The 23,192-nt window shown below is 36.2% G+C and overlaps 2 protein-coding genes across 6 annotated transcripts in view; both read right to left on the bottom strand.

The window, feature by feature from the left end:
* Positions 1-23,192, bottom strand: part of LOC134533645 (vacuolar protein sorting-associated protein 33A) — a 175,549-nt gene that overhangs the window by 49,751 nt on the left and 102,606 nt on the right. For all 4 annotated transcript variants that reach the window (XM_063371175.1, XM_063371173.1, XM_063371172.1 and 1 more), the window contains 4 exons: positions 22,339-22,453; positions 20,488-20,648; positions 19,487-19,641; positions 7,674-7,826 (listed from right to left, as the gene is read on the bottom strand). In XM_063371175.1, the coding sequence (XP_063227245.1) occupies positions 7,674-7,826; positions 19,487-19,641; positions 20,488-20,648; positions 22,339-22,453 (584 nt within the window). The remainder of the gene's footprint in view (positions 1-7,673; positions 7,827-19,486; positions 19,642-20,487; positions 20,649-22,338; positions 22,454-23,192) is intronic.
* Positions 11,778-16,329, bottom strand: LOC134533646 (uncharacterized). 2 transcript variants are annotated; one of them, XM_063371176.1, is made up of 3 exons: positions 13,767-16,329; positions 13,286-13,678; positions 11,778-13,165 (listed from the first exon to the last, which is right to left on the bottom strand). In XM_063371176.1, the coding sequence occupies exons 1-3, from the start codon at positions 15,273-15,275 to the stop codon at positions 12,953-12,955; spliced, it is 2,115 nt and encodes a 704-aa protein (XP_063227246.1). In that variant the 5' UTR covers positions 15,276-16,329; the 3' UTR covers positions 11,778-12,952. The 2 variants fall into 2 exon arrangements, with proteins under 2 accessions (XP_063227246.1, XP_063227247.1); XM_063371177.1 differs by having other exon boundaries at positions 11,778-13,678; positions 13,767-16,319.

Below are 23,192 nucleotides of genomic sequence, written 5' to 3'. Positions count from 1 at the left end.
TGAACTAACGTGTCGTAGTACACACTTGCCACGAAAGAATGCGGGCTATCAAATGTAGTTAACTCGGCACCTGACAGAGAGCGCGCCTTGCATCCAACCGGCGAGATATCGATATTCGACTACCTGCGCGCGCTCTATACGGGAAGCAACATAACCAAACATGAATGATGCGCTGGCTACATTTTTATAAGTGGTACGCCGCGGTAACGCAGACAATCAGATAAAGGAAATACAGATTAAAAAGTCTTTAAAAGAAAATTTACACGTCAAACAACTTTGTATTTCCGTTAATTAAATAAATAAGTGGTAATGACCGAAATTAAATTTTAGATTATAGCTACACCGCGGCGACGCAGACGATCAGATAAAGGAAATAACGTTTAAAAACGTCTTTATAAGAAAATTTACACGTCAAACAACTTCGTATTTTTCCGTCAATTTATTAAGTAAGTGGTAATGACCGAATAATATTAGATTTCTACTTTAAAATACATTGTTTTATATGGAAAAGATACCTACACAAAGCGCTCGGCATCCACTAGCAGGACCAAAAACATCATGCGACGTTTACGCAAGAAGTTTTTTTATCCCAATTTTGACAGCCTAAAATATGGTTGCGACGATTACGTGCGTGCGACCATTATGCGATAAAACACGGTACATAAAATCACTTCTACGGTCAATACCTTTTTAGGTATTATCCTACACAATATGTCAACACACTTAAATAAATTCAAAAAGCATCTACAGCGAAACCCCTTATTTACGTTACCGTTATTTACGTTTTCCCGTTATTTGCACTATATTCTTCAGGTCCCGTTTGGTTCCCATATAGTCCAATACAATACTTTCCCGCGAATTACGTCTCAAAAATCGAATCAATCCCGCTATTTACGTCACGTAACAACCATAAACAACCAGAAAATACCGTGGAGCTAGTAGGCAATGAACATTTTAAATAGCAAAATATACATATTTTATAACATGAAAAGTTGCTTTTATTTCTAAACATGTAATAATTTAAGCCTAGGCGTGTAAAAGTACGAGTAATTATAGCAGGAGACAATCTAAAATGCACGAGGGAAAAACGTAAACTCATGAATGTACAAACATGGCTGCTTGTAAGTTCTGATACTGTATTTATGTCACAACTTAGCCGAAATACTGGTACGAGACATAAACTTCACAAGATAAAATGAGCGGTGTCTTGGTAACTGTTTTATACGTCTTTTATAATTTGGGAAGTATTGTACAGTTGACGCCATATTTTTTAAACTAACCATTTATTTCTGGGGATCGTAAATAATTAAATATTGGTATCAAGACATCATGATAAACGTAAACTTGAACATGTCACGGCAGCGAGAAAACTGGTGCGTATACCAATAAATTGGTATTAGAACTGGATAAAATTGGTACACGGGAGGTGGAGCTTATATTTTTTTCCGCTAAGCTCGCATCTATTGGTTGGCGGCTGATGGCGTCATGAGTCTGGGCGGAGCATAGAGTGCGCATGCGCCGCCGCGTCGTTACAGCAGCTGACCAAGTACAATGACCTTTCTCCGCGTTTGGCGCGCTATTGACGGTAAATATTCATCAATTTGCGGCCTTTTCTTAAAAATTTTTTTACTGTGAGCAATGTGTATGTAGCCCGTATTTGTTATAAACCCTGCCGGTTGCAACTGTATTTATAATTTGGAGAGGCAAATAATCTCCTTGAACAGCTAAAAAAGCAAGCAGAAGAAAATTTCAAATTTATTTTTTAGGAAGTAATCAGAAAAACATTTTGGCTTTCATTCTTTTTTTAATTTTGTCAAATGTGGTAAATTAATAATTGATTAAATACTAAAGTAAAATTTGCTGTTAGTGTGTTTGTACCTGCATTGTAGTATGTGCTATTAAACAAAAGGAAAAAAATTCTAAATAAGGTAAACTGTACTCCTTTTTATACTTTTCCCTTTATTTACACTTTCCCGCTTTTTACACTTTTTTACTTTGTCCCCATGAAAAGTGCAAATAAGGGGTTTTGCTGTATATAAATTGTGATGCTAAATTAAGCTAGCACTGTCAAATTTCCGCCCATCTTCATACAGGCGTCATCTAGGCCCAAATCACCATTTTAGAAGAAGTGTATAATTGTTAATTCTAGGGATGGGATTTTCGAATCTTGGATTCGTCGAATATACCGAATCCTATGGATTCGAGGATTCGTAGGATCCGAGGTGGGATTCGAGGTGGGATTCGAGGTGGGTTTTTAAGAGTTTTAGGTAGTAATTGAAAATTGTAGTGCTGGGCGAAGTTTGAAAATTTCGAACCGAACCGAACCCTTACGTTCGGTTCAGTTCGAAACCTCTTAAAATATATTCGAAAAACTGAATGTTCGTTTAAAAAAAATTACGTTTTTCTAATTTTCTAACCCCCATTTCAGACCATTCACAAAACAGCTCAACAAAATTCTATTACTTGTAATATTCCGACTTTTATCGCATAATCGTCGCCTCAACAGTTTCAAGCGCAGACAAAATAAAAATAAAAAATTATTAAATGTCGCATAACTCGCATAGCATTTTTTCATATAGGCGCGCTTTGTTTTTGGTTTACTTTAGAGAATTTTGTATGCATTTGTCGTACTACGTAATATAAACTATCGTACAAATGCCAAAGGTATTGTATATTATACCTTTAACTATAGTGCGTGTACAAGAAGTGTTGTACAATCACCAAAGATTGCGTACCCCATGCGTTAAACTAAAGCGCATGTACGAGAACTCTCGTATTTCGGCAAAACTAACGTGATCAAGTTAACACAAGACAAATGCGGTAGGAAATGATTACGTAAATTACATGTTTTAAATTACTGGGATGTATTTATTTTCTTTGGCCTTTTTGGTTATAACAGTCAGGTAATGAAAGTATTAATTTAATCTTGTGTATTAAAAGTACTGGTCCAGTAAATTTTGCAGTACGGTACTAAATTGACTAGCGTAGTCGCGGCAGCCATCATTATTTCTCGTGTTTTCTTTTTTCCGACGCAAATTTCTATAACCACACTTTTTACGTTACGTTTACAATATTATTGTTCTTGAGGTGATTTGCGATGAGAAGGCTAACGTCGTTTAAGTTTTCCAAATGGAGAAAAGATAATGACGACCCGGATGACCCAGAACCACCCCAAAAAAAAGTCTAAAGTTTCTTCTGACGAGCAGCATTCTTCCAACAAAACAGCAACTGCAGTCAGCGGGTTTTGTAATGTAGATAGGTAACTTAATTCACATTCGCCTTTTTTTTGATGTCCTATTAAAAAGTTTTATTTATTAAAAATGTTAGGTTATGTCTACCACAAAAATATGTAGATAGGTAACTTAATTCACATTCGCCTTTTTTTTGATGTCCTATTAAAAAGTTTTACTTATTAAAAATGTTAGGTTATGTCTACCACGTAAATATGTTATGTGGCCTTATGCTGAATGTTCGTCATCTTTATAATATTTTTTTTAAATGAAGGTTAGTGTACACTGAAAAAGGAAGATAGTCTTTTTGAAATTTAGATGTAACTTCTTCATGAATTAAAAGTTGGTATATATATATAGAGATGTACGAACCTGCAAATTTTTAAGTCGAGTCGAGTCGAGTCGAATTATACAATAATTAGTTCGAGTCGATTCGAGTCGAGTTTGTAGATCATAAATTCAAGTCGAGTCGATTCGAGTCTGAATTTTTATTTGAATCTTTGACACTTAAGTCGAGCTTGAATATTTGCACTTTACTGCTAAGAGTCCTTAGACTGGCCCACGTAATCAAATATATTTAAAATACAAGTATTAATACAAATAATTCATTTAGAATAAATTCTTAACTGATATAATACAATTCAATAATTGAGGTATAGAGCATAGAAAAAAGTATTTTCTGAATTTTTAAATTTTATTTAACAAATATTGCCCAACTATGAAAATTAAAAAATTTGATATCTCCTAAAGTATTTGGAATTTCTTATATCTGCCGGCTTTAATGAAAAGAATTTAAAGAGCATATAATTAAAGTATTTTCGGAATTTTTAAATTTTATTTAACAAATATCGCCCAACTATGAAAATTAAAAAATTCGATATCTCATAAAGTATTTGGAATTTCTTATATCTGCCGGCTTTAATGAAAAGAGGAATTTAAAGAGCATATAATTAAAGTATTTTCAGTTTTTAACATTTTTTTTCGCAAATACCGCTCAACTACATATTTACCTTATTTTGGGCCGAACGAGTTAGCTGCGGCCTGCAGCATTCACGAGTCAATAAAAAAATGAATATAATTTAGGCTTGTTGGCGCGAAGTTTAGGTTACGTTTCACACAATCATTAGAACATTTTTGAAAACTTTCACTTATGGGAAGTGTAATGCCGTGCTACAATTAACGCAACATTACAATAAACGTTCCCATAACAAATATAATACATTTAAAGATTATTGCTATAACACTAACGCCGTTACGTTGCCGGCCAATCGCAAGCTGGCACTTCCAACCAATCCATGATTTGTAGTTACACTTTATAAAATACTTTATACTTCATAATTAATTTTAACTTGCCACTTAACTTGGATAGCAAACAATTATACAAAATGCAATCTCGCCGAACGTAATTGTGTAAACAAACACGGAAAAAAATTCATGTTCGCCAACCTACACTACCTAAAATTAGTGGAGCAAAGTTTTTTTTTTTAACTGCCATTTCGTGATTGGTGGCGTATCAGTCGCAAACATGTGCTCTGTAACACAAATATAACGCTACCGTTAATTTATTATTGTAACGTTGTGCCGATTGTAGCACGGATTTACTAAAAAAAAAGTAATATTTGGGCCGATACTATGATTATAAAATTTAATTCGTGTTTTGTTTATTAAAAATGTGTTCGTCTTTGCTATGTGGTCACACCTGTTAAGTTGGCAATATGTAAAACTAAAATATAAATAATATGGCCGATTGTCGTCATTGTTTGTAAGTACGTGTTTCGGTCTTACGTACGTATTTTTAGTGTCTGCCGAAGTCATGTAAGGAGATATTAAGAATTGTAATTCAATTTTATTATATTTTATCATCAAGTTTTACCCAATTTCCTTTCGAGTTTCGCCCCGTCGAGTAAAACAAACTCGAATGCCGAGCCGAGCCGAGCTGATGTTACTCGCTCGACTCGACTCGAATTTTCGAGTCTCGGCCCATCACTATATATATATAAGCTAAGCTATATAATGTTTTAATTTTACATATGGCTGGAGAACCTTTCTTTCTCACCACTCAGTTAAAGACCAAAATGCTGGTCATTGGTTCATTTTAATTCAAAACAATTATTTCTGTATGAGGTTCGGCTCGGTTCGAAACCAGAGAACTGAGGTTCGTCCAGCTCTAGAAAATTGTATACCTAAACTATATTATAAAGGTAATGGAAATAGAACAAACATAAGATAAACTACGCTGCATTTTGTCAATTAGTATAACTACTTGATCATTTCCAACCTTCAATAATATAACATTGCAGAAAAAATGTAACTTTTTTTAAATGGTGTCTGTTATACAAAAGTATTTTATTGAAAACATAGGAAGGATTAATTTAACAGAGAATTGGACAGATGCAAACTTACGTGTGTGGTTTTTGAGGTTATTTGTCTCTATTTTATATCAGGTGTATACACTATGCACTTATTTTATAATTTTATAAATACACATGTGATTTTTTTTAATACATAGGCCTATGTAATTTTTTAAAATAAATGTGTGATTTTTTTTAATAACATGTGGTGAAGTTTAGTGTGGGACTGGGATTCGAGATTCGATGACAAACACTGAGGATTCGAACAAGGATTCGGATTCGACCAAAATGTGGATTCGTCCCATCCCTAGTTAATTCAAAATTTACTTAAATTGATATGCTGGTGGAAGGCCGTGCAGATAAACATTTTTATGTGTAACAATCAAACAACCAAAATGTCAACAATGACAATAAAGTGTGGAAATTCACCGTTTTAATAATAAATTCAAATGGAATATATTTCATCTGCACATTGACAAGACCAACAGCTCTTACATGGGTGAGAGTATTGCATCTGTGCCTAGAGTCGAAAGTGTCGTAGATATGACACGTTTTTAGCCACAATATTGTTTAGTAGAGCAAATGTGATATAAATTTTAGCACAAGATTTTAAAACCCAAAAATTAAAAACCACAGCCCTACATATAGTGACAAAACCATTAAGCATGTGTTTCCACAGCTAAAGATATATGTAGATCACATTCGCAATCTGCTCACAAACAAATTTTTGGCTTTAACTTTAGGCAGCTTGAGTTTCAAAAAAGTGTTTCATGACAGATGCACTTGCCTAAGCTTAAACTTGGCATAAACCACTTGATATGTACAGTAGAGCACCCCTCAACCGGAATCATCGGGGGGAGGTCTATTCCGGTTATGGGAATATTCCGGGTAAGGGGAGTTGCAGTAGGGCCGGCCTCCGGGCCGGTTGAATGACCTTCATTCAAGCAAGCTGGCAGGCACGTGTTTCTTATCTCAGTGGGTGGGTGCGTGCGTGAGCGAAGAGGATGATGAGGGTTCGGAGGAGGTAGTAGGACTACAACTGCAATGTTGTGTTACTTCTGTGTTGACGTGCTAGTGATTCACACTTCCGGAGAGTGTATAGTCACTGCCACGCACAGTTTACATTTCCCATATACAAGAATAACACTTCAAGCATCTCGTTTAAAAACACAGAGATAGAGAAATACAGGTAAATGTAGACTGCTTAACCATATATTCACGTATAAATATGTACATAACACATATTTGTAAACTAAATTATTGTCTACAAACTGAAAGCAACACACGTTGGAAGTAAATGTTACTCGCTATCACGTGAGTCAGCGTGTGTAGTGGGAGTCTGTGTACATACTCTCGGGCCGGCCGGAATTTTCCGTTTACTTGACGTAGTGAAACAATAAAACTACTTATAGCATAAACATCTTTATAGTAATTCACGTCCGACGCGAAAACCAGCGGTGTATTTACGCAATGCGCGGGAAAGACTGGCTATAATTAGCTCTCTGACAGACGTGTGCGCGCGCGCCTACAAGACATGTACAGTCAGGCAAAAACGCCTCGTTCCAGTGCGGAAATGTTTTGGAGATGTTTTGTAATGTTTTAATAGTTTTGGAAAATTAGTTCCGGATATCGGGAGTTCCGTTTGTGGGAATTACGGTTGAGGGGTGCTCTACTGTACCTACATATTTAAATGCCTTCAATGTGGTGTTTAACTTCATCTAGTTTCCTTTCAAAATATATAATAAATGGTTATCTGATATGTAATAAGAGAGGAAATAATCTACACCAATATTTTGATATTAGTTAAGCATACGGTTCCAAAGAGTGCTGGAACCAGGAGCCAGTGCTCCCAGACGCCTGGCGGCCCGCACGGCCACTGATGTCACGCGTGCATACCTCCGGGGCATCGCCCCACCTGCCCCCACGCACTCCTTCCTCAGCACTTCCTCCCTCTCTTCCGCAGGCTTACAGAGTCGCCGTGTGGAGTGGCGTGGACAAGCACTGCTGTCCTGGATGCTTCGAGCATCGGGTTGGCCCGGGATGATGCGACAAATCACACCACTCCAGTCTGTTGGTTACAGAACACACACACCTGCAGACGCAGCAAGCCGGCCACCTCCAAGTTGCTGAGCGTGAGGATGTGCTGGAAGCCGTACGTCTGGATGATCTCCCGCTTGTAGTGCTCCAACACCTTGGCCTTCAGACCGCTGTTGGTTACAGACTGCATGCATACCAGTCGCAGCACCTGCCAACACATCCTTCAGACTTCAAACACTTGTCCAAGGACTTAAGCCCTACATAACCCAAATTACAGTCTGCTTGTATTCAGATACAACACACTCTCCAGTGTCAGCTGGGAGTGTTTTTAGTTTGACTTGTTAAACACAATGCTCTTTTAATAGAAATCTTACAAAGAAAAATTTGTATGTTAATCCTATGGTCTATCTTTAGTTCATCAATAAATTTTGATTGTTTAAAGAAAATTTAAACTCCCCTTTTTTTGTGTGTAAAGTTACTCTTCCGTCAAACTGTCAGTTTAGGTATTAGGTTTATTTTCATTGACCTCATACCACAAAAACCTTAAAAAAGTCTACGGATATAATTTAACAAATATTAATAATTCAAAAATATTTGAGAAGTAGGCCTCTGTGGTTCTCCCATTTTTCTAAATCGGTTTCAGTTCCTTTAAAGTATCCAACCCTGTGCCAATTTTTGACATCTTGTACCTCCTTGCTAGTTCTGCTATTACTTAAAAAAATTCCACTTTTTTTTAACCCTCTCTTAACCCACATTGATGCCTATACAAAAATTCAAAACTTAGTACATACAAAAACCAACTCATTTTTTTTTCTGCATATAACTCCAAAATAATTATAAGTAACTTATTACATTTATACTGAATTTATATTGATCTGGCCAATACTGTTTTAGTAGATTTTATAATTTTATAACATTTCTTTTTCTTTTTATAATATGAAATTGTTACAATTTCAAGTGTGATATTTTGTAGAACGTTCAATAAGTGAAGGTAGGTTAAGGTATGCTTTTTAATAATTTCCCATATCTTAAATTAAGTTTGATTACATCAGAAGATATTATTTTTTAATGTTAAGACCATATTAACAATATATCATCCCTCAAGAAGTATAAATTAAGCACATAGTAAAAAAAACAGAGTTTGTAGATTTTGTATTTTATTTTATGATTCATACCACATAACGTACATCCCACTTGATAAGCTTCGGATATACAACTTTTATAAAAAAAAATTGACTGCTTTTGTGTAGCTGTTGCTTTTACAGACAATTTATCTACTCACGTTTGCTATGCGATCACTCCTGTCTGTTATTAGCCCCATCGATCGTGTTGAGATTTTAGAGCACTAAATTGTTTCGAGGCTTTAACTTCTTGTCCCCCCGTAACTTATCTTTTAACAGCCTTGTGTGAATTCAAAATTATTTTCAGTCTTTGTTTGGTTTAAAATGTTATTTGCCGCCTTGTTTTCTTGTGATTTTACAAGCTTTGTTCGGAATATATCTCTGTTGTTGTCTTTGATGTAATTTTTTTTTCTCAGAAACAAATCATTTTTCAACAGTTACATGCTCCTCTAGCATCCTGGTACCTTAACAGAGTTTTCTTCGACTTTATGCGCCTTACTCATCAGCAAGACAAACTGTATTGGCAGCGAGTTCGCAACACTACACTTCAATTTTAATACCCAAATAATGATTCTGTTAAGCTCATTAAAATTTTGTGTAGGACTAATTTTTTCTCTCTCTATAGAAACTGAAACAAAGAACCTAAGTTCTCGATGCAAAACCGAACTGACCAAAAAAAAAAACCTTAACCGCATAGCCCTACTACGAAGTAACCCTCCTGCCATATATTTATGAAGATTTTTTTTTTAATGTAATTTATTATAACTTTGATGGCAATTATTTTAGAGATGGACGAGTTGAGGTTTTTTGGCTTCGAGTCGAGTCGAGCCGAGTTTAGCAATTCATATTTCGAGTCGAGTCGAGTTCGAGTCACCAAATTTTTGAAGAGGTCGAGTCAGTTCGAGTTTCATAATTTTATAATTTTTTGCGTCGAATATGATAAATAAAATATTATTACACCCATTGATATAAAAATTGTGTATCCAAGATGCATCTGCATTATTTAAATATTTTAAATGATTAATTAGAAAATCATTATGTTATTTAAATATTTTAAATGATTAATTCAAATCATTATGTTATTTAAATATAAAAAACTAAGCTTTATTTCAACATGATTTCACAGTATCTTTAATGTAGCTATCCTAACCAAATCAACCGTCCACAATGTTTTAAAGTATTTATAATGTAGCGAACCTAACCTAATTGACCATAGTTATCATGAGTTGTCCAAAATAAACATTCACGGACACACTGCAAACGAAAAATATGGCGGCGTACAAATAAATACCATTGCCTTGTTTATGGTATTTCCTTTTATCAACACCGCCATATTTATTTACAATGAACAAAAAAAAAAAACGAAGATGTACGATCGGGAGTTAGGCTCAGGCATATAGGCCTTGTCACATTGTCACATTCTCAATGTAAATACACTTTTCGCGGCAAGATTATTCGCCCGGAACTTGTTACAACTACAAGAATATCAATATGTTTTTAAATAAATATTTCATGCATTTGATTTGGCGATCAGTAACTGATTGCCAAATAAAATGCATGAGCGTTGTTGTTATTATATTTTATTCAAACAAAAGGAAAGTAATTTTATCCTAAACGTTATTGACACGCAGCGCTGCGTAGCAGAGCACAGCTAAATTTAGTTCCAAAATGAAAGGCTGGCTGGCCTTACACGCAGCCATTTTCACGCTTCACGGTTTGGTGTTATTTACTAAATATTACAATATAATTATTTTATGTTTTTATTTTTAGGTTACGTAAATCTCTTGTTTATACGAGTTTTTATAAACGGGGCACGATAAACGTGATGATTATTAATACATGTGCGTTTTGCAACATATTTTTCTTCAGTGAAAATCCATTTGACGTATTTTGTAAACAAATGCGGTACCGTATTTGAAGTAAACACAGGATGAAAAACAAAATGAAAACAGTGCACGCTGTTTTCCAAGCCTTTTTTTTAATATATAAAATGGTCATGTGACATAATTTTGTCCTATAAACTGTCGCCACTATCGACAAAATCACGTTACGACGTCACGTTCATAAATGAAGGTAGGCCTAGGTTTGGTTGCACTTGTGCCTATTTTAGCGCCGTAGCAAGGTACCTAGCAGGCAAGGTTAGGTTTGCACGGGATTTGTTTTGTTTAAAGGTCATTATCATTTATTGCTGTATTAATGACTTGGCGAAAACGTTAAGACAACATATAATAAAGTGCTATAATGTCACTATGCTGGTACTTAAACTCGAAACGTGTTTCGAGTCTCGAACTTGATAAAATATGTGACTCGGTTTTCGAGTCGAGTCAATCTGACCCAACTCGGCTCGGCTCGACTCGATAAACCAAGACTCGACCCATCTCTAAATTATTTGAATAATAATGATATAAGTAAGGTACATTAACTCAGTGCTTTCTGGTGTAGTGACAGTTGTTTTTGCTACATGGGTTGTCACTAGTGATGGGTCAATTTCTGTTTCTTCCTGGTTCTCGGTTCGGTACTGGTTCTTAAAAATCGGTTCTCGGTTCTCGGTTCTCGGTCCTTGGTTCTGACTTCAAAAATAAAATAAACATTATTCACACATTATTTATGAGGTGTTTCAAGTAACAAACTATTTATTGTTTCGGCTACAAAAAAGCACTAAAAAGCCTGTATCTAGACTTCCATCTTCAACAATTTATTGTTTATAACACTGAAAAATAATAATTTATTTGTATTGTTTTTTCCTCAATGTTTTTATTGTATGCTTACAAAGAAATGCATTGGCATAATGTTTCAGTCTTTAAAGATACTATCAAAACAAATTAAAAGGTTTAGTACAGTTTTCAAGTTATAGCAAACACTAAACTATTGCAAATGTAATATGTATTAGTGAAAAATAATTCTAAATAATGTAGAGAACACTAAATAAAACTAAAATTTACTATATTAATCTAGCAATTACCTCAAGAAAGCTACATACACCCTCCTTTAAAACATAGGAATAAAAAGAAAATATTACAATAATGGAAATAAATTAAATTGATGGTGAACTTTCAAAGTATTAAAATAATAAATTGCCTACATCGAAATAAGTTTGTTTGCACAGTGAAGTCAATTACTGCCACACTTCTGATGACATTTCTTACACAATTTGTACTATTTTGCCGGAATAATTATACCTTACAAGTGTCAACAAGCATTTTGTTTAGGGATGGGCCGGTCGAATCCTCGAATCCCACCGAATCTCTAGTATTCGAAAGATTCGAAATTCGAGGGAAAAGATTCGGGATTCGAGGAAAAATATTGATGTAAATGTAGTACTTTAAAAACTTAAATGCTTACAATTTACTTGGCCTGTTTACGTTTTCCTTGTAACAAATCCTATTGAGGTACAGTAGAACCTCGTTAATACGTGATGGTCAGGACCGAGATAATCACGGACTAGCGATTAAAAGCCCGGAAGGTCTTGTCAAGCTTCTCAGACACCGGCGAGCAGCTGGGTTAAGGCCGTTCACGGTAAGGGCCGGCCATCTTCGAACTAGTGTCTCGGCTTAAAAAAATACAGCACTGCCTAGCCATTAGTTCACGGTCATTTACAACAGCCGAAGAGAGAAAGATAAGATCGTGCTGACCTTGCACCCTCCACCCTCCCCCTCGTACAACCGAATGCCAGCCAGACACGTCACTCGCCAGGCGTCACTCGCCAGGCGCCTGCCGTGCGTTGGCGGGCAGAAACAAACAAAGGGAGACGGAAGCAGAAGTCAGGACATCCCCCTCAAGTTTAAAGAGTGACAAATGTGACAGCTGAAAGGGGGACGACACAAAGGGTCGGTACAAACAGCGTTGCAGAGTTTGGCGGCCCACGCGATGGCTTGTAGCAAATACTGTAGAGGGAGAATACAGGACAGCTCTATACTAATAGCACCAGTGTTGCCAGATTGCAACATTCCAAAAGTCGTACCGAAGACTAGAAATAGTCGTACATTGGAGCAAATAGTCGTACATACTATAATTTTTAAAATAAAACGTTAATGAGTACCAACTTTTATTTTATCCGGCGATTTTTTTGCTATTCATTTTGGTAGTATTTTATTGGCATGACACAATCGTGAAGGAAAAAAATTACATGGAAACAATTACACTAAGGAAAAAAACTACACCAAAATTAACACATGCTAAGTTAAAAAAAAAAAAAAACAATTTTCTTAACAACTCAGTCATCCTTTTCGAAGAGAATATCCACAATATCGTTTTCTGGTGCACTGGATGCATACAAGTTTGCTGATGTCATGCGCGATAACATTTCAGCTGTAGGGCGAAACAATGCACAGGTACCACTTTCCTTCACACACTCGGAAGCAAGCAAAGCTCCGTTCACTGTTTTTGGAAGGAGGCGATTTCGTACTTTGGTTTTCACTAGATTTACCTGTAAAGTAAATACACATGCTATATTTTTCTAACAATATTGCAGTTAACAAAAACTCAAATTTTAAAATAAGAACAGTAGGTAACAAAATAGTTATTTATGATGCATATATTTTCATACCTGACTGAAGACTCTTTCACAGTCTGCATTAGAGTGCGGGAGACTAAGCACATGAAGTGCAAATGTAGCCAATTCTTTGAAATGAGCTTCTTGTGTGTCACAGCTTGGTTTCAGAAGCATATTCCAGAAAATGTCAGGACTGTTTACATCATCAATATCTTCTGGAAGCCTTGCCCTTGAAAATGGAAGCTCCCTCCACTGATCATCAAGACGCTGTAAACTTGCATCATCATCACAAGAAACAATTCTTGGGACTACTTTTACTAGTGGAAGAAGGGAAGGGCAGTTAACCCTGAATACTGGTGAAAGAGCTGCTTTAGGTTGCAGGTAGCTAAGTTTCGACAGAACCGGATCATTCATATTATATCTTTTTCTTATTTCTTGCGCAGCAACCTGAAAAATTATGACAAACATTTATCATTATTTCAGTTACAAAAATTAAAATTAAATAACAATGAGGCTTGCAAGTGATTCAACTCACCGTGAGGAAAGTTCTACACCTGTGAAAGAAATGACAGCGAATATCGGGCTTGGAAGTGATTTCTGGTTTATCAATGTGCTGCAGGACTTTAACTCCTAAATACATCTCAGTGTCTGGAAGATGATACTTCTCCAGGGCAGGATCGACTTCCTCGAGTGGTGTTTTCATGACATAGTCCCTTTTCATGAAACTAAGGAGAATGTCAGTATAGAGATCTCTTAATTGGGTATGTAGTTCTGTAATAACAACATTCTTCGTCTGGAAAAATTCGTTGAATTTTGTGAATTTCGGAAGAACCCATGAAAGGAACATGAAATACAGTTTCAAAAAAGGATCGTGAAGTGCATTGAAGATGTTTTCTGCACTTAAGAGTCTCTGTGACAACCAACAGTCTGTAAAATACAATTTCAAAGCATCCCACTGCTCCAAAATGCATTGAACAACTGCCACCAAAGACAACCACCTGGTCTGCGAGGGATGAAGCATTTTCAAAGGTTCCATGTCAAGAAATGTTTGAAACTCTTTCAGCTCACTCTGTCGTTTAGCACTGCTCTTCAAGAAATTGTATATTTCACGAGCCATATCTTCACAAGACCGAGGAAGCACTTTACATGCTTCACTAGCACACAGATGTGCCGAATGACAAATGCACTTAACCACCACGATCCCAGGACAAGCTTCTTTGAGACGAGATGATACTGAATTATGTTCACCCATCATCACATTACATCCATCTGCTCCAAATCCGATCACATTTTCCAACGGAATTCCAAACTCTGTGATTGAAGCAACCAAGCCACGAAACAGGTTTTCTGCACTGGCGCACACAACTTTATTTGAAGAGTCAAAAATTTCTCTTAGTTCCCAGAATTTGCTCTCTATCCTTCCAGACTGGAAATCATGGTACCTTACCACTATGCACGACATTTTTATTGTCCCTATGTCTGTTGATTCATCTGTAAGGATGCTGAATTTGGTGTTCTTTAATTTATTCGCCAACTTCTCCTTATGATCGGCAGCTATTACATTATTTACAATACTGCATGTTTTTGTTCGTTTAAGAGTCAATTTCTGTGCAATTTTATGGTCAGAAAAGATATCTTTTATGACAGCTGTGAGATGGTCTGCAACAGAAAAAGCAACATTGTGCTCCGCAATGAATGCCGAAAGTTTTATTTCAGCAGATGCAACTTCTTTGTCTAAATCAACTTTAGGTGCTGCAATAAATCTAGAAATCGATGTTTGTCTAACAGTAGCAGACATTCTAAGTGCTGTATGTTTCCCACCGGTTGCATGCCGCTTTAAGTTACTTATTTCGGTAACAAGTGTTATCCCACAAAATTTACACTTAGCCTTGTATTCGTCTCCATGTACAGGTAACAGCCACTCTTTAAATTCTGTTTCAGACAACCACTCTTTTCTAAATTTTTGAGCCCTGTGTTTACCTGCACTTTGCTGAATACACACCTTTTTTGGTGGCGAACTTAGCCCATCTTCTGCGTCACTCATATTTACCAAACAATGTAAACAACTGTTAAATTCTTAAATTGTTCGTACTGTTCCAAAGATGATAGGTACTTACAGAATATCACACATATTTTAATAATGTATCCAATATGATATTGATTTATGTGCATTCTGTTGTCATTCCTCTCAACTATTATAATGAAGCTATCAATTGTTTCTTGAATTGGATTAACATTCAGATCAATTTCATTTCAATTTTCGATTTTGGCTTCTTTAGAACTGCATATATTGTGTTTATGAGACCAAAATATTTAACCATAACATCTTAACCACCAAAATTTCAAAATAGTCGTACAAATAGGTGTACGACCCTATGTTCAGACGTACGTCGTACCGAACTACGAAATAGTCGTACATGTACGACTATAGTCGTACGTCTGGCAACCCTGAATAGCACAGCCGCGCGGGCGAAGAGCGTCAGTGCTGCTACCTAGCGGCTCGGCGTGATAACAGCACCCACGGCCATGCATTCCAAGCCTAAAATGTATTAAATTCAACTCGTCATTGCACCTAGACTAATCAACAGATTCTTTTGAAAAAAATTGTGTTGACCGTCGTATTTTTTGCGGCCATGCAGATGTAAATTTATTTGCTGAAAAGTTAGTTGCTTTCGATGTAAAAAATGGTTAACAATGAACAGCATATTTTCAAGGAAAATTGAAGTAAAAATTTTCAAAGCATTCTATTGCTAATCATCGTTCATTTAGGGAATTATCTAATGAATTAATTAAATTATCCAAATTTTTTAGCCACTAAATACTATTGATTTGCTATCGTTCAACAGCCTATTGGTTAAAAGTTTTTTTTATGAATATTTACAATATAATGAGTACAGTTGTTCATATAGTGTATAATACGTATATAATAATTATATGTACAGTTAACAGAGATTTGAGCACGATATTATGAAATTAAATAACATGGACATTTAAATAATATTGAAAATTAAAGGGAGATGAAAAAATACATAATTTCAGTATGACATAAATATGTAGAAGTACATAGCGTTTGACACAATGTAAATAAACAATATAATCCTTAAATTAGAACTTACAATTGCACCATCTTAAGCTACCATAAATATTAAATATGTATTAATACCTCGTTACTTTAAAATAATAATATTTAAATAAATGCATTATTACAATGGTACCAGAGCTAGAACAAGTTTTACAAGATTCACTTCCATTGTAAATGAAAAAGGCAAATAATATACAAGAGACGAATATGCTTGTAAAATTGTAACCAGCTGTACCTAAATAGGTAGCAAAAAGTTTATTTTCCCCGATCATACCTTATAACCACTGCTATGCTAGATATTCCATACAATTTACATGTGCATGACTTTTTTGCTTTTTTGTTTTCTTTACTCCGGGTTTCCCACATTCATCGTAAAACAAATATTTTAATGTCATAATCAATTGTTTTATAAAAGGTGTAAACGATGCAATTGCGAGGAAATACATTATCTGAAAAGGAATTGTGTGAAAATAAGAAGAAAAAACAAAGCATAAAATCACTATAATATCAACAAACCATGAAATAAGGCATATTTAGTTAACAATGAAAGCGGGAAGTGGGAAATAATACAACTCACGATAGTATGTTTTTCTAAAAGAAATATTTTGACTTAAGGAAAATTTTTACGTTCTATAAGGCAATTTAATTTTAAAAAAAAATATATTTAATAATATTTCCTTTCAATTCTGACGGTTACTCTTTGTACTTCAGCGAGTTTAGTTTCAGAGGTTTTCGTATGGCGCGGCCGTGGTCGCGGCAGCTAGGGGTAGTCGTCACGCCGAGCCGCGAGAGCGCAGCACCGTCGGTTTCTCGCGAAAACGAGCGAGCTGTCCTGTATTCTCCCTCTACAGTATTTGCTTGTAGTGTTGGCCGGCCGCCGGCCCGCGTGACGTTAATTTTAAGAGCTGACAATTTTTACATCTCTTTTAAATCGTCCCGGATTATCCGATTCCCGAATTAGCGCTTCACGGATTAACGATGTTCTACTGTATTGTACTTTTAATTCATTATTATATAAAAAAAATTATGAAGCATGTACTGATTTGGGAAACTTACTTTATATTCATGAACATGGATGCATTGTCGCTACATTGGCATTAAATAAGGCATAAATCACATATGTATTCTCAGAATATGCTAAAAAATAAAATAAAGCACATTTAGGATCTAGGCTAAATATGAATCTTGTTTTTTTTTTTTTTTTAAATAACTTTACCGAGAAATCTGTTACTTAGTAATACAACAATAATGCCGACTTTCATCACAAGTTACGGTCGCACATGTAGTAATAACAATGAAATAATGAATGACAAAAATTAATACATTATACAATTATTATTTTAATCGCAATTCAATTTTAAATATTCTGATACACATTCTATTTATGAATTTTTTTAGGACAAAGTTTGGTTTGTGTAGACTACCAACGTTAAAATATGTATTATCTGAGAATTCCATGATGGCCAACCAATAAATTTGTTATGCAATCATTTTGAGCAACATAAAAAATATCTAATATTAATATAAAAAATTTTAATGGGTAAACTAGAGAAAACACCCCGTCACTTTTAACTTCTGGCATATTAATCACTATGTTTTAGTGAGGCTTAATTTTAAAAGATGCACGACAATATTTCTTATGGCCTAAAACCATTGAAGCCAAGATGGCGCCTTTCAGTTTCCATTAAATATTTCAGGAAAGCGTTTTCTTTCATTTGGGACTTTAAACAAATGTCAAGTTGGTAACTACAAAATATTGTTCTGTCGAATGTTGAATTTCGTTTTCCGATTTCCGTGGATACATGAATCACTGTACTCACAGATAATGCCTGAATGCCTTAAATCCACCAAGTCGGATTCTACAGCAATTGATTAAGTGACCAGATTCTTACGTGATCCTACAGTTAACCCAGAAATAAACATTCTCGAATACTGGAAAACTCAGTCTGCGTGTTCACCCAGGCTACATAAACTGTCCAAACAATATTGTGTTCACCACCTGCGACAGTGTTCTCTGAACGTTTGTTCAGCACTGCAGGAAACATATGAGACCAAAAAACGGAATCGTCTTGATCCAGACCGTGTCAAAATCCTTGTTTTTTTAAATAAAAATTTAAAGGGTTAAATAATTCTGCATAATGTTTAAATTTTTCTCTTAATTTATAAATTATTTTATAATTAACCCTTGAGAACTGGATTCGGATTCGAGGGGTGGATTCGAGGTACTGTTTGGGATTCGGATTCGAGATTCGGATTCGAGAAAAATGGGATTCGAACCATCACTAATTTTGTTTGTCCAGTCAATAGTAAAATACATCTAACATCCATACACCACTTTGCAAAAAAAAAACTTTAAAAACATTATCTTTTATTACGAGTCCGCGAGATCTTCATCAACGCTATTACCACTAAAAACAGACGTGCCACTTTCAAAGCAATACAGTTTGCCTAAAAGAGAAATTTACTAGCCATTCCGCTAGATGGCTACAGTTGCAGTGAACTTACACTACACAGCACTGCACAAATAGCATACAATTTTAGAATGTCGAAGATTATTATGGAAATATTTGAAATCAATCCTCAATTCTATTAAACAAATATACTTTTGCACTTTTAATTGTTCTTTATACACCAGTCACGCATACTTACGTGTCAATGAATCAATTAGCTGCCTATTTTTAAAACCAGTGAAACAAATACTATGGCGTCTTTCTGTTCACATCTCTCTACAGAGACACGTTAAGAGTTGCACACATCGACGAACTACATCTATGCACCTTCAACTGTTGTTTTGAATGATAAACGTACTTTGTTTACAAATGTGACGAGAATATTATATATTTTCACATGTAATTTATTTTATAGTTAGAGATGAATATTATTCCACAGAAGTCCAAAAAAATAATTCATATGTGGATTGGACGTGAGTTGAGCCATTTCATGCTGCAGTTAAGTTATAGTGAAGGACTATTTTCGTAAAGGGTTTTGCTATACTGCCGGTACCGGTACCGGCACCGACATTTTAGATGCAGTTCTCGGTGCCGGTTAAAATGCTGAGAACCGTAGGAACCGAGAACCGCGAACCGGTACCAACCCATCCCTAGTTGTTACACAATTCACTATATAATTTAGTCGTTATCTGGCAGGAAAAAAAATTGAAGTAGCAGTCTCACCTTGATGAGAGGAATCTTCTGAGCAATACAGTCTTCAATGTAAGGGTGGATCTTGTCTGTGTCAATTGCATTCATGAACTCCTGCTCTGTCTGCAGCGACTCCAAGAACTGGTCAGAGTCGGTGAACTCCTTGACAAGCTCTGCTATCGTCGTGTCTGCAAACAAGGTCTACACTTACTTACTTTCTTTCTTACTTTCCAAGTCAATTATTCCAACTCATTATGCATCTTCAAAGCCTCTAATTAAAGTGGTACTAATTTCTTTTACACAATTTTCACTCTTCCCAAGAAATAAAATGCTTAAGAGATTTCTGAATATGTGATTCCCAATCTTATGAATTTCTTAGTTCTAGTCACACAACTAACTTTCGGATCACCTAACAGAATGCCATTATGAAATTCTTCCTGAAATGTCAGGATGTAATTACGTTTAACCAAGAATTGCAGAAGTTGGGCTTAGTGTTTAGGTTAGTATCTGTTGTTTCAATACAGAATATGTTCTTCAATGTCCATAAATTTCAAATGCCTAACTCTAGAAGTTTTTTAAGTCAGAGCCATAACAAAAAATTCGAAAATTGTTAACTTGGGCATCCTCAATTCTCTTGTCATTTCAAGAAATCTTAAAATAAAATAAAAAATTAAGTTATATTCCTTTTGATCAAGTATGAAATGGAGGAAGTTTGTTGTAATATTTCTTTTAAGATTCCATGGCCACTATAAGGAAAGTTCTAGGGTAAAACATTCATAAGAAATTTCGTAAATATTTCTTGTTCATAATAGCAGTTTGCAGTGACTTGCACTTGGAAATGAACCCGTACCAAACTTCTAGTTCAGTTTGAGTTAGAAAATATAATTGGGAGCGTGGAAATTCTGAGTCAAATATAAAAACTTGATATTAAAGAGTGAAAAAGTTTATTGTGGTACAGTGTTTATTATTACGTATAAAATATCTTTGGACACGGTGATATCGACTGGCTGGAGAGTGTCACGACGTGGACTCACGAACGGCGAGAGAAGCCTTGGCCGCCATCATGTGAGGCAGCCGGGCCACGAACTGCTTCATCTCCTGCACCGTCTTCTCGCCGTGTCGCTCCTCGAACTGCGACGAGATGAGGCGTGCCTTGCGGCTCAGGGCCGGCCCCACCGCGTTGAAGTTCTTGTCCCTGCGCAGCGCCCCAGCCGTCACTCGCACGCCGCGTGCACTGTGCACCTCAACTCATTTGTTTGCAGTGCTTGCACTGACAAAGCCAACTAAAATCTTTATTCAAAAACAAGTTAATTTCACACCTTATGTTCTAGGTCATTTTGACTGGTTTTGTGTTGTTTACACGAAGGTAAAATTTTGGAATAAGTGTCCAAGAATAATTTTTCTTTTTCTTTTGTGGCGAAAAAGTAAATTTTGGTAGTAAAAAGTGTTGGTGGGTTCTATACTACGCGGCACATCTGGAAACCTGGCCGCCACATGGAGAGGACGTGTCACATTCAACTTCAAAACCACGTGTGGTTGTGAGGGCAGAGAGATCAGAGAGGGGGGAAAACAGACCTCCAGCCAACAGAATACTTTGACAGCGGCACTCAAGCTTGCACGTATGTGGCTCGCAGTGTGCCCAACATTTTAGAATTATTTTGTGAACATTTAAGTTTTGAATTTTCAAACTTGATTTTAGAATAAAATGTGCGACGATTATGTGAGAAAACACGGTATTTCACTAATACAAGATAACTCCTGTAAAAACCTTTGATTAGCGAAGAACTGGATGACGACAAGGTATGACCTGAAGGCTAACTCCACTGGATTTTCTAAAGGAAATTTAGCATAGCTGTGCAACCCGCAATAAAAGAAAGGCATGTGTCCTTAGCTTCAAGCGGCATGGGAAGAGTTTAAATGACCAAGTGATGTGGTTTACCGCATCTAAAGAGGAAAGAGGAAACAAATGGAAGTGTACATTTGGACAGATTGAGAGAATATGGTGGAAGAGATTCGGGACAACCATGTTTAGGAGGGAGCAGTGTTAAGAGGCTGCTAGAGACGTGGCAATCCTACGGGACTCCTCGTGGGGACTCCACACCTGGGGGCGCAATGCCTCCGTCTCCTCTTAGAACTACAAGGACCTTGCATTAGCGGTGGCTTTCCGACAAACCTCTCACCCCCAGCACTTGCTTCTCTGTCCCTCTTGAGGGTTTGGTGGGTTCACAGAGCCACGTCACAGCTTCGACACATACATTACTAAGACGGCGCGACACTTCAGAGGACTACAACTTGAGAGGCGACCTGCGAGCCAGCGTCTGGGTCGGTGTTGCAGCGCAGAAGACAAGGGAGTTGTGTTGGGACTGAGCCAAGGCCGAGCCGAGCTCCAGTAGGAAGAATAAATAGTGGGCTTATGAAAGTGTGATTAATTCATGGACAGTCATTTAGATTGTCGTCATTTAGGAAAAAGTGTACAATGTATTTAAAAAATAAAACTTTAATTAATTAATTTGGGCTATCGTGTCCGGAACTGTTGTTCATACTTGTAACAATATTTTTTTCAAGTTTCCATTGCATTCTACTGGGAAATAAATAATATCTAATGTGTGACTTAGCCACACACTGTAGGAACGAAGCAGCAGTACAGTCGAAAGCCCTGTTACCGAGCCAGGGGTTCACCCTTGCATTGCTGAATCCGTAATAACATCCTACATAACTTACTGTCCAACACTTTCTTTATAATTTAATTAGTATGCTACATTCATGTACATGATGCTGTTTAAGACTGAAAGGTCGCCTTTTCAACTTTAAAACATACTTTAACCGTATGAAACGAAGTGCTCAGGTGCTCAGAAGCTGAACACCTGCGGCTGAGCAGCACTGACCTGAGCTCGGCAAACAGTTCGTCCGCAGAGTTGAGGATGATCTGCTTCGTCTCCAGAGGCATCTCCCCCGAGTCGTCGTCTGCTTTGAACCGAGCAGCCGGAAACTGCGCCGTCGCTGCGACACGCAGAATAAACAATGCACGCTTGCTTCTGACAGTGAACATCAAGGGAATGAAACCAGTCTGGACGTGATTCATTCCACATTAACAAAAACTACTGTTATTACATAACTTATACTACATTAGCGCATTACGTTCCAGTAAATTACTCTATTATACTATTGTACTTTTTTCTAGAGTTAGGTAAGTTCAAGAACATTCAAAAGCAGTTATAATTTCTCACCTACATTAAAATTTTAAAAGTTACTAGTTTTAACAAGAACACTAGTTAACCAACAGCTAGTATTTCTAATTACTTAGAAATCTATTATTATTCAAATACTTTGAATTACTTCATACATGCTTTTTAAACATTTAAGTTGATGTCAAAATATCCCTAGTGCCACTGCTTCTACGACAGGCTGTAATAAGATCCCAACTCCCACACATGCATTGTGTGTGCCAAGTGCTATAGAGCATCCCACTCTTAGATTGCAGTGTGGAAGTAAATGGGCGCATTCTCTCTCTCTCTAACACACGCCGATTGCCGTTAGCACTGTCCTTGTTTCTTCGTGCGTTGTTGCTATATATCAAACGAAATTAAAATTTTAATTTTTGGACCAAGCTTTTTTTCATATCATATAGCATCGAAATACGCATTGGTCAATGCTTATTTTGAATACTTAACAATATTTTAAGTGTCCAAAAAAATTAAAAAACATAACTTATTCACTGCAAACTGTTTTGAAGTATTCC

Source organism: Bacillus rossius, chromosome 7 (genome assembly GCF_032445375.1).
Source record: "Bacillus rossius redtenbacheri isolate Brsri chromosome 7, Brsri_v3, whole genome shotgun sequence".
In the NCBI taxonomy this organism is placed as follows: domain Eukaryota; kingdom Metazoa; phylum Arthropoda; class Insecta; order Phasmatodea; family Bacillidae; genus Bacillus; species Bacillus rossius.
The sequence above is the reverse complement of the archived record's forward strand: the minus strand, read 5'-3'. Positions and strand labels throughout refer to the sequence as shown.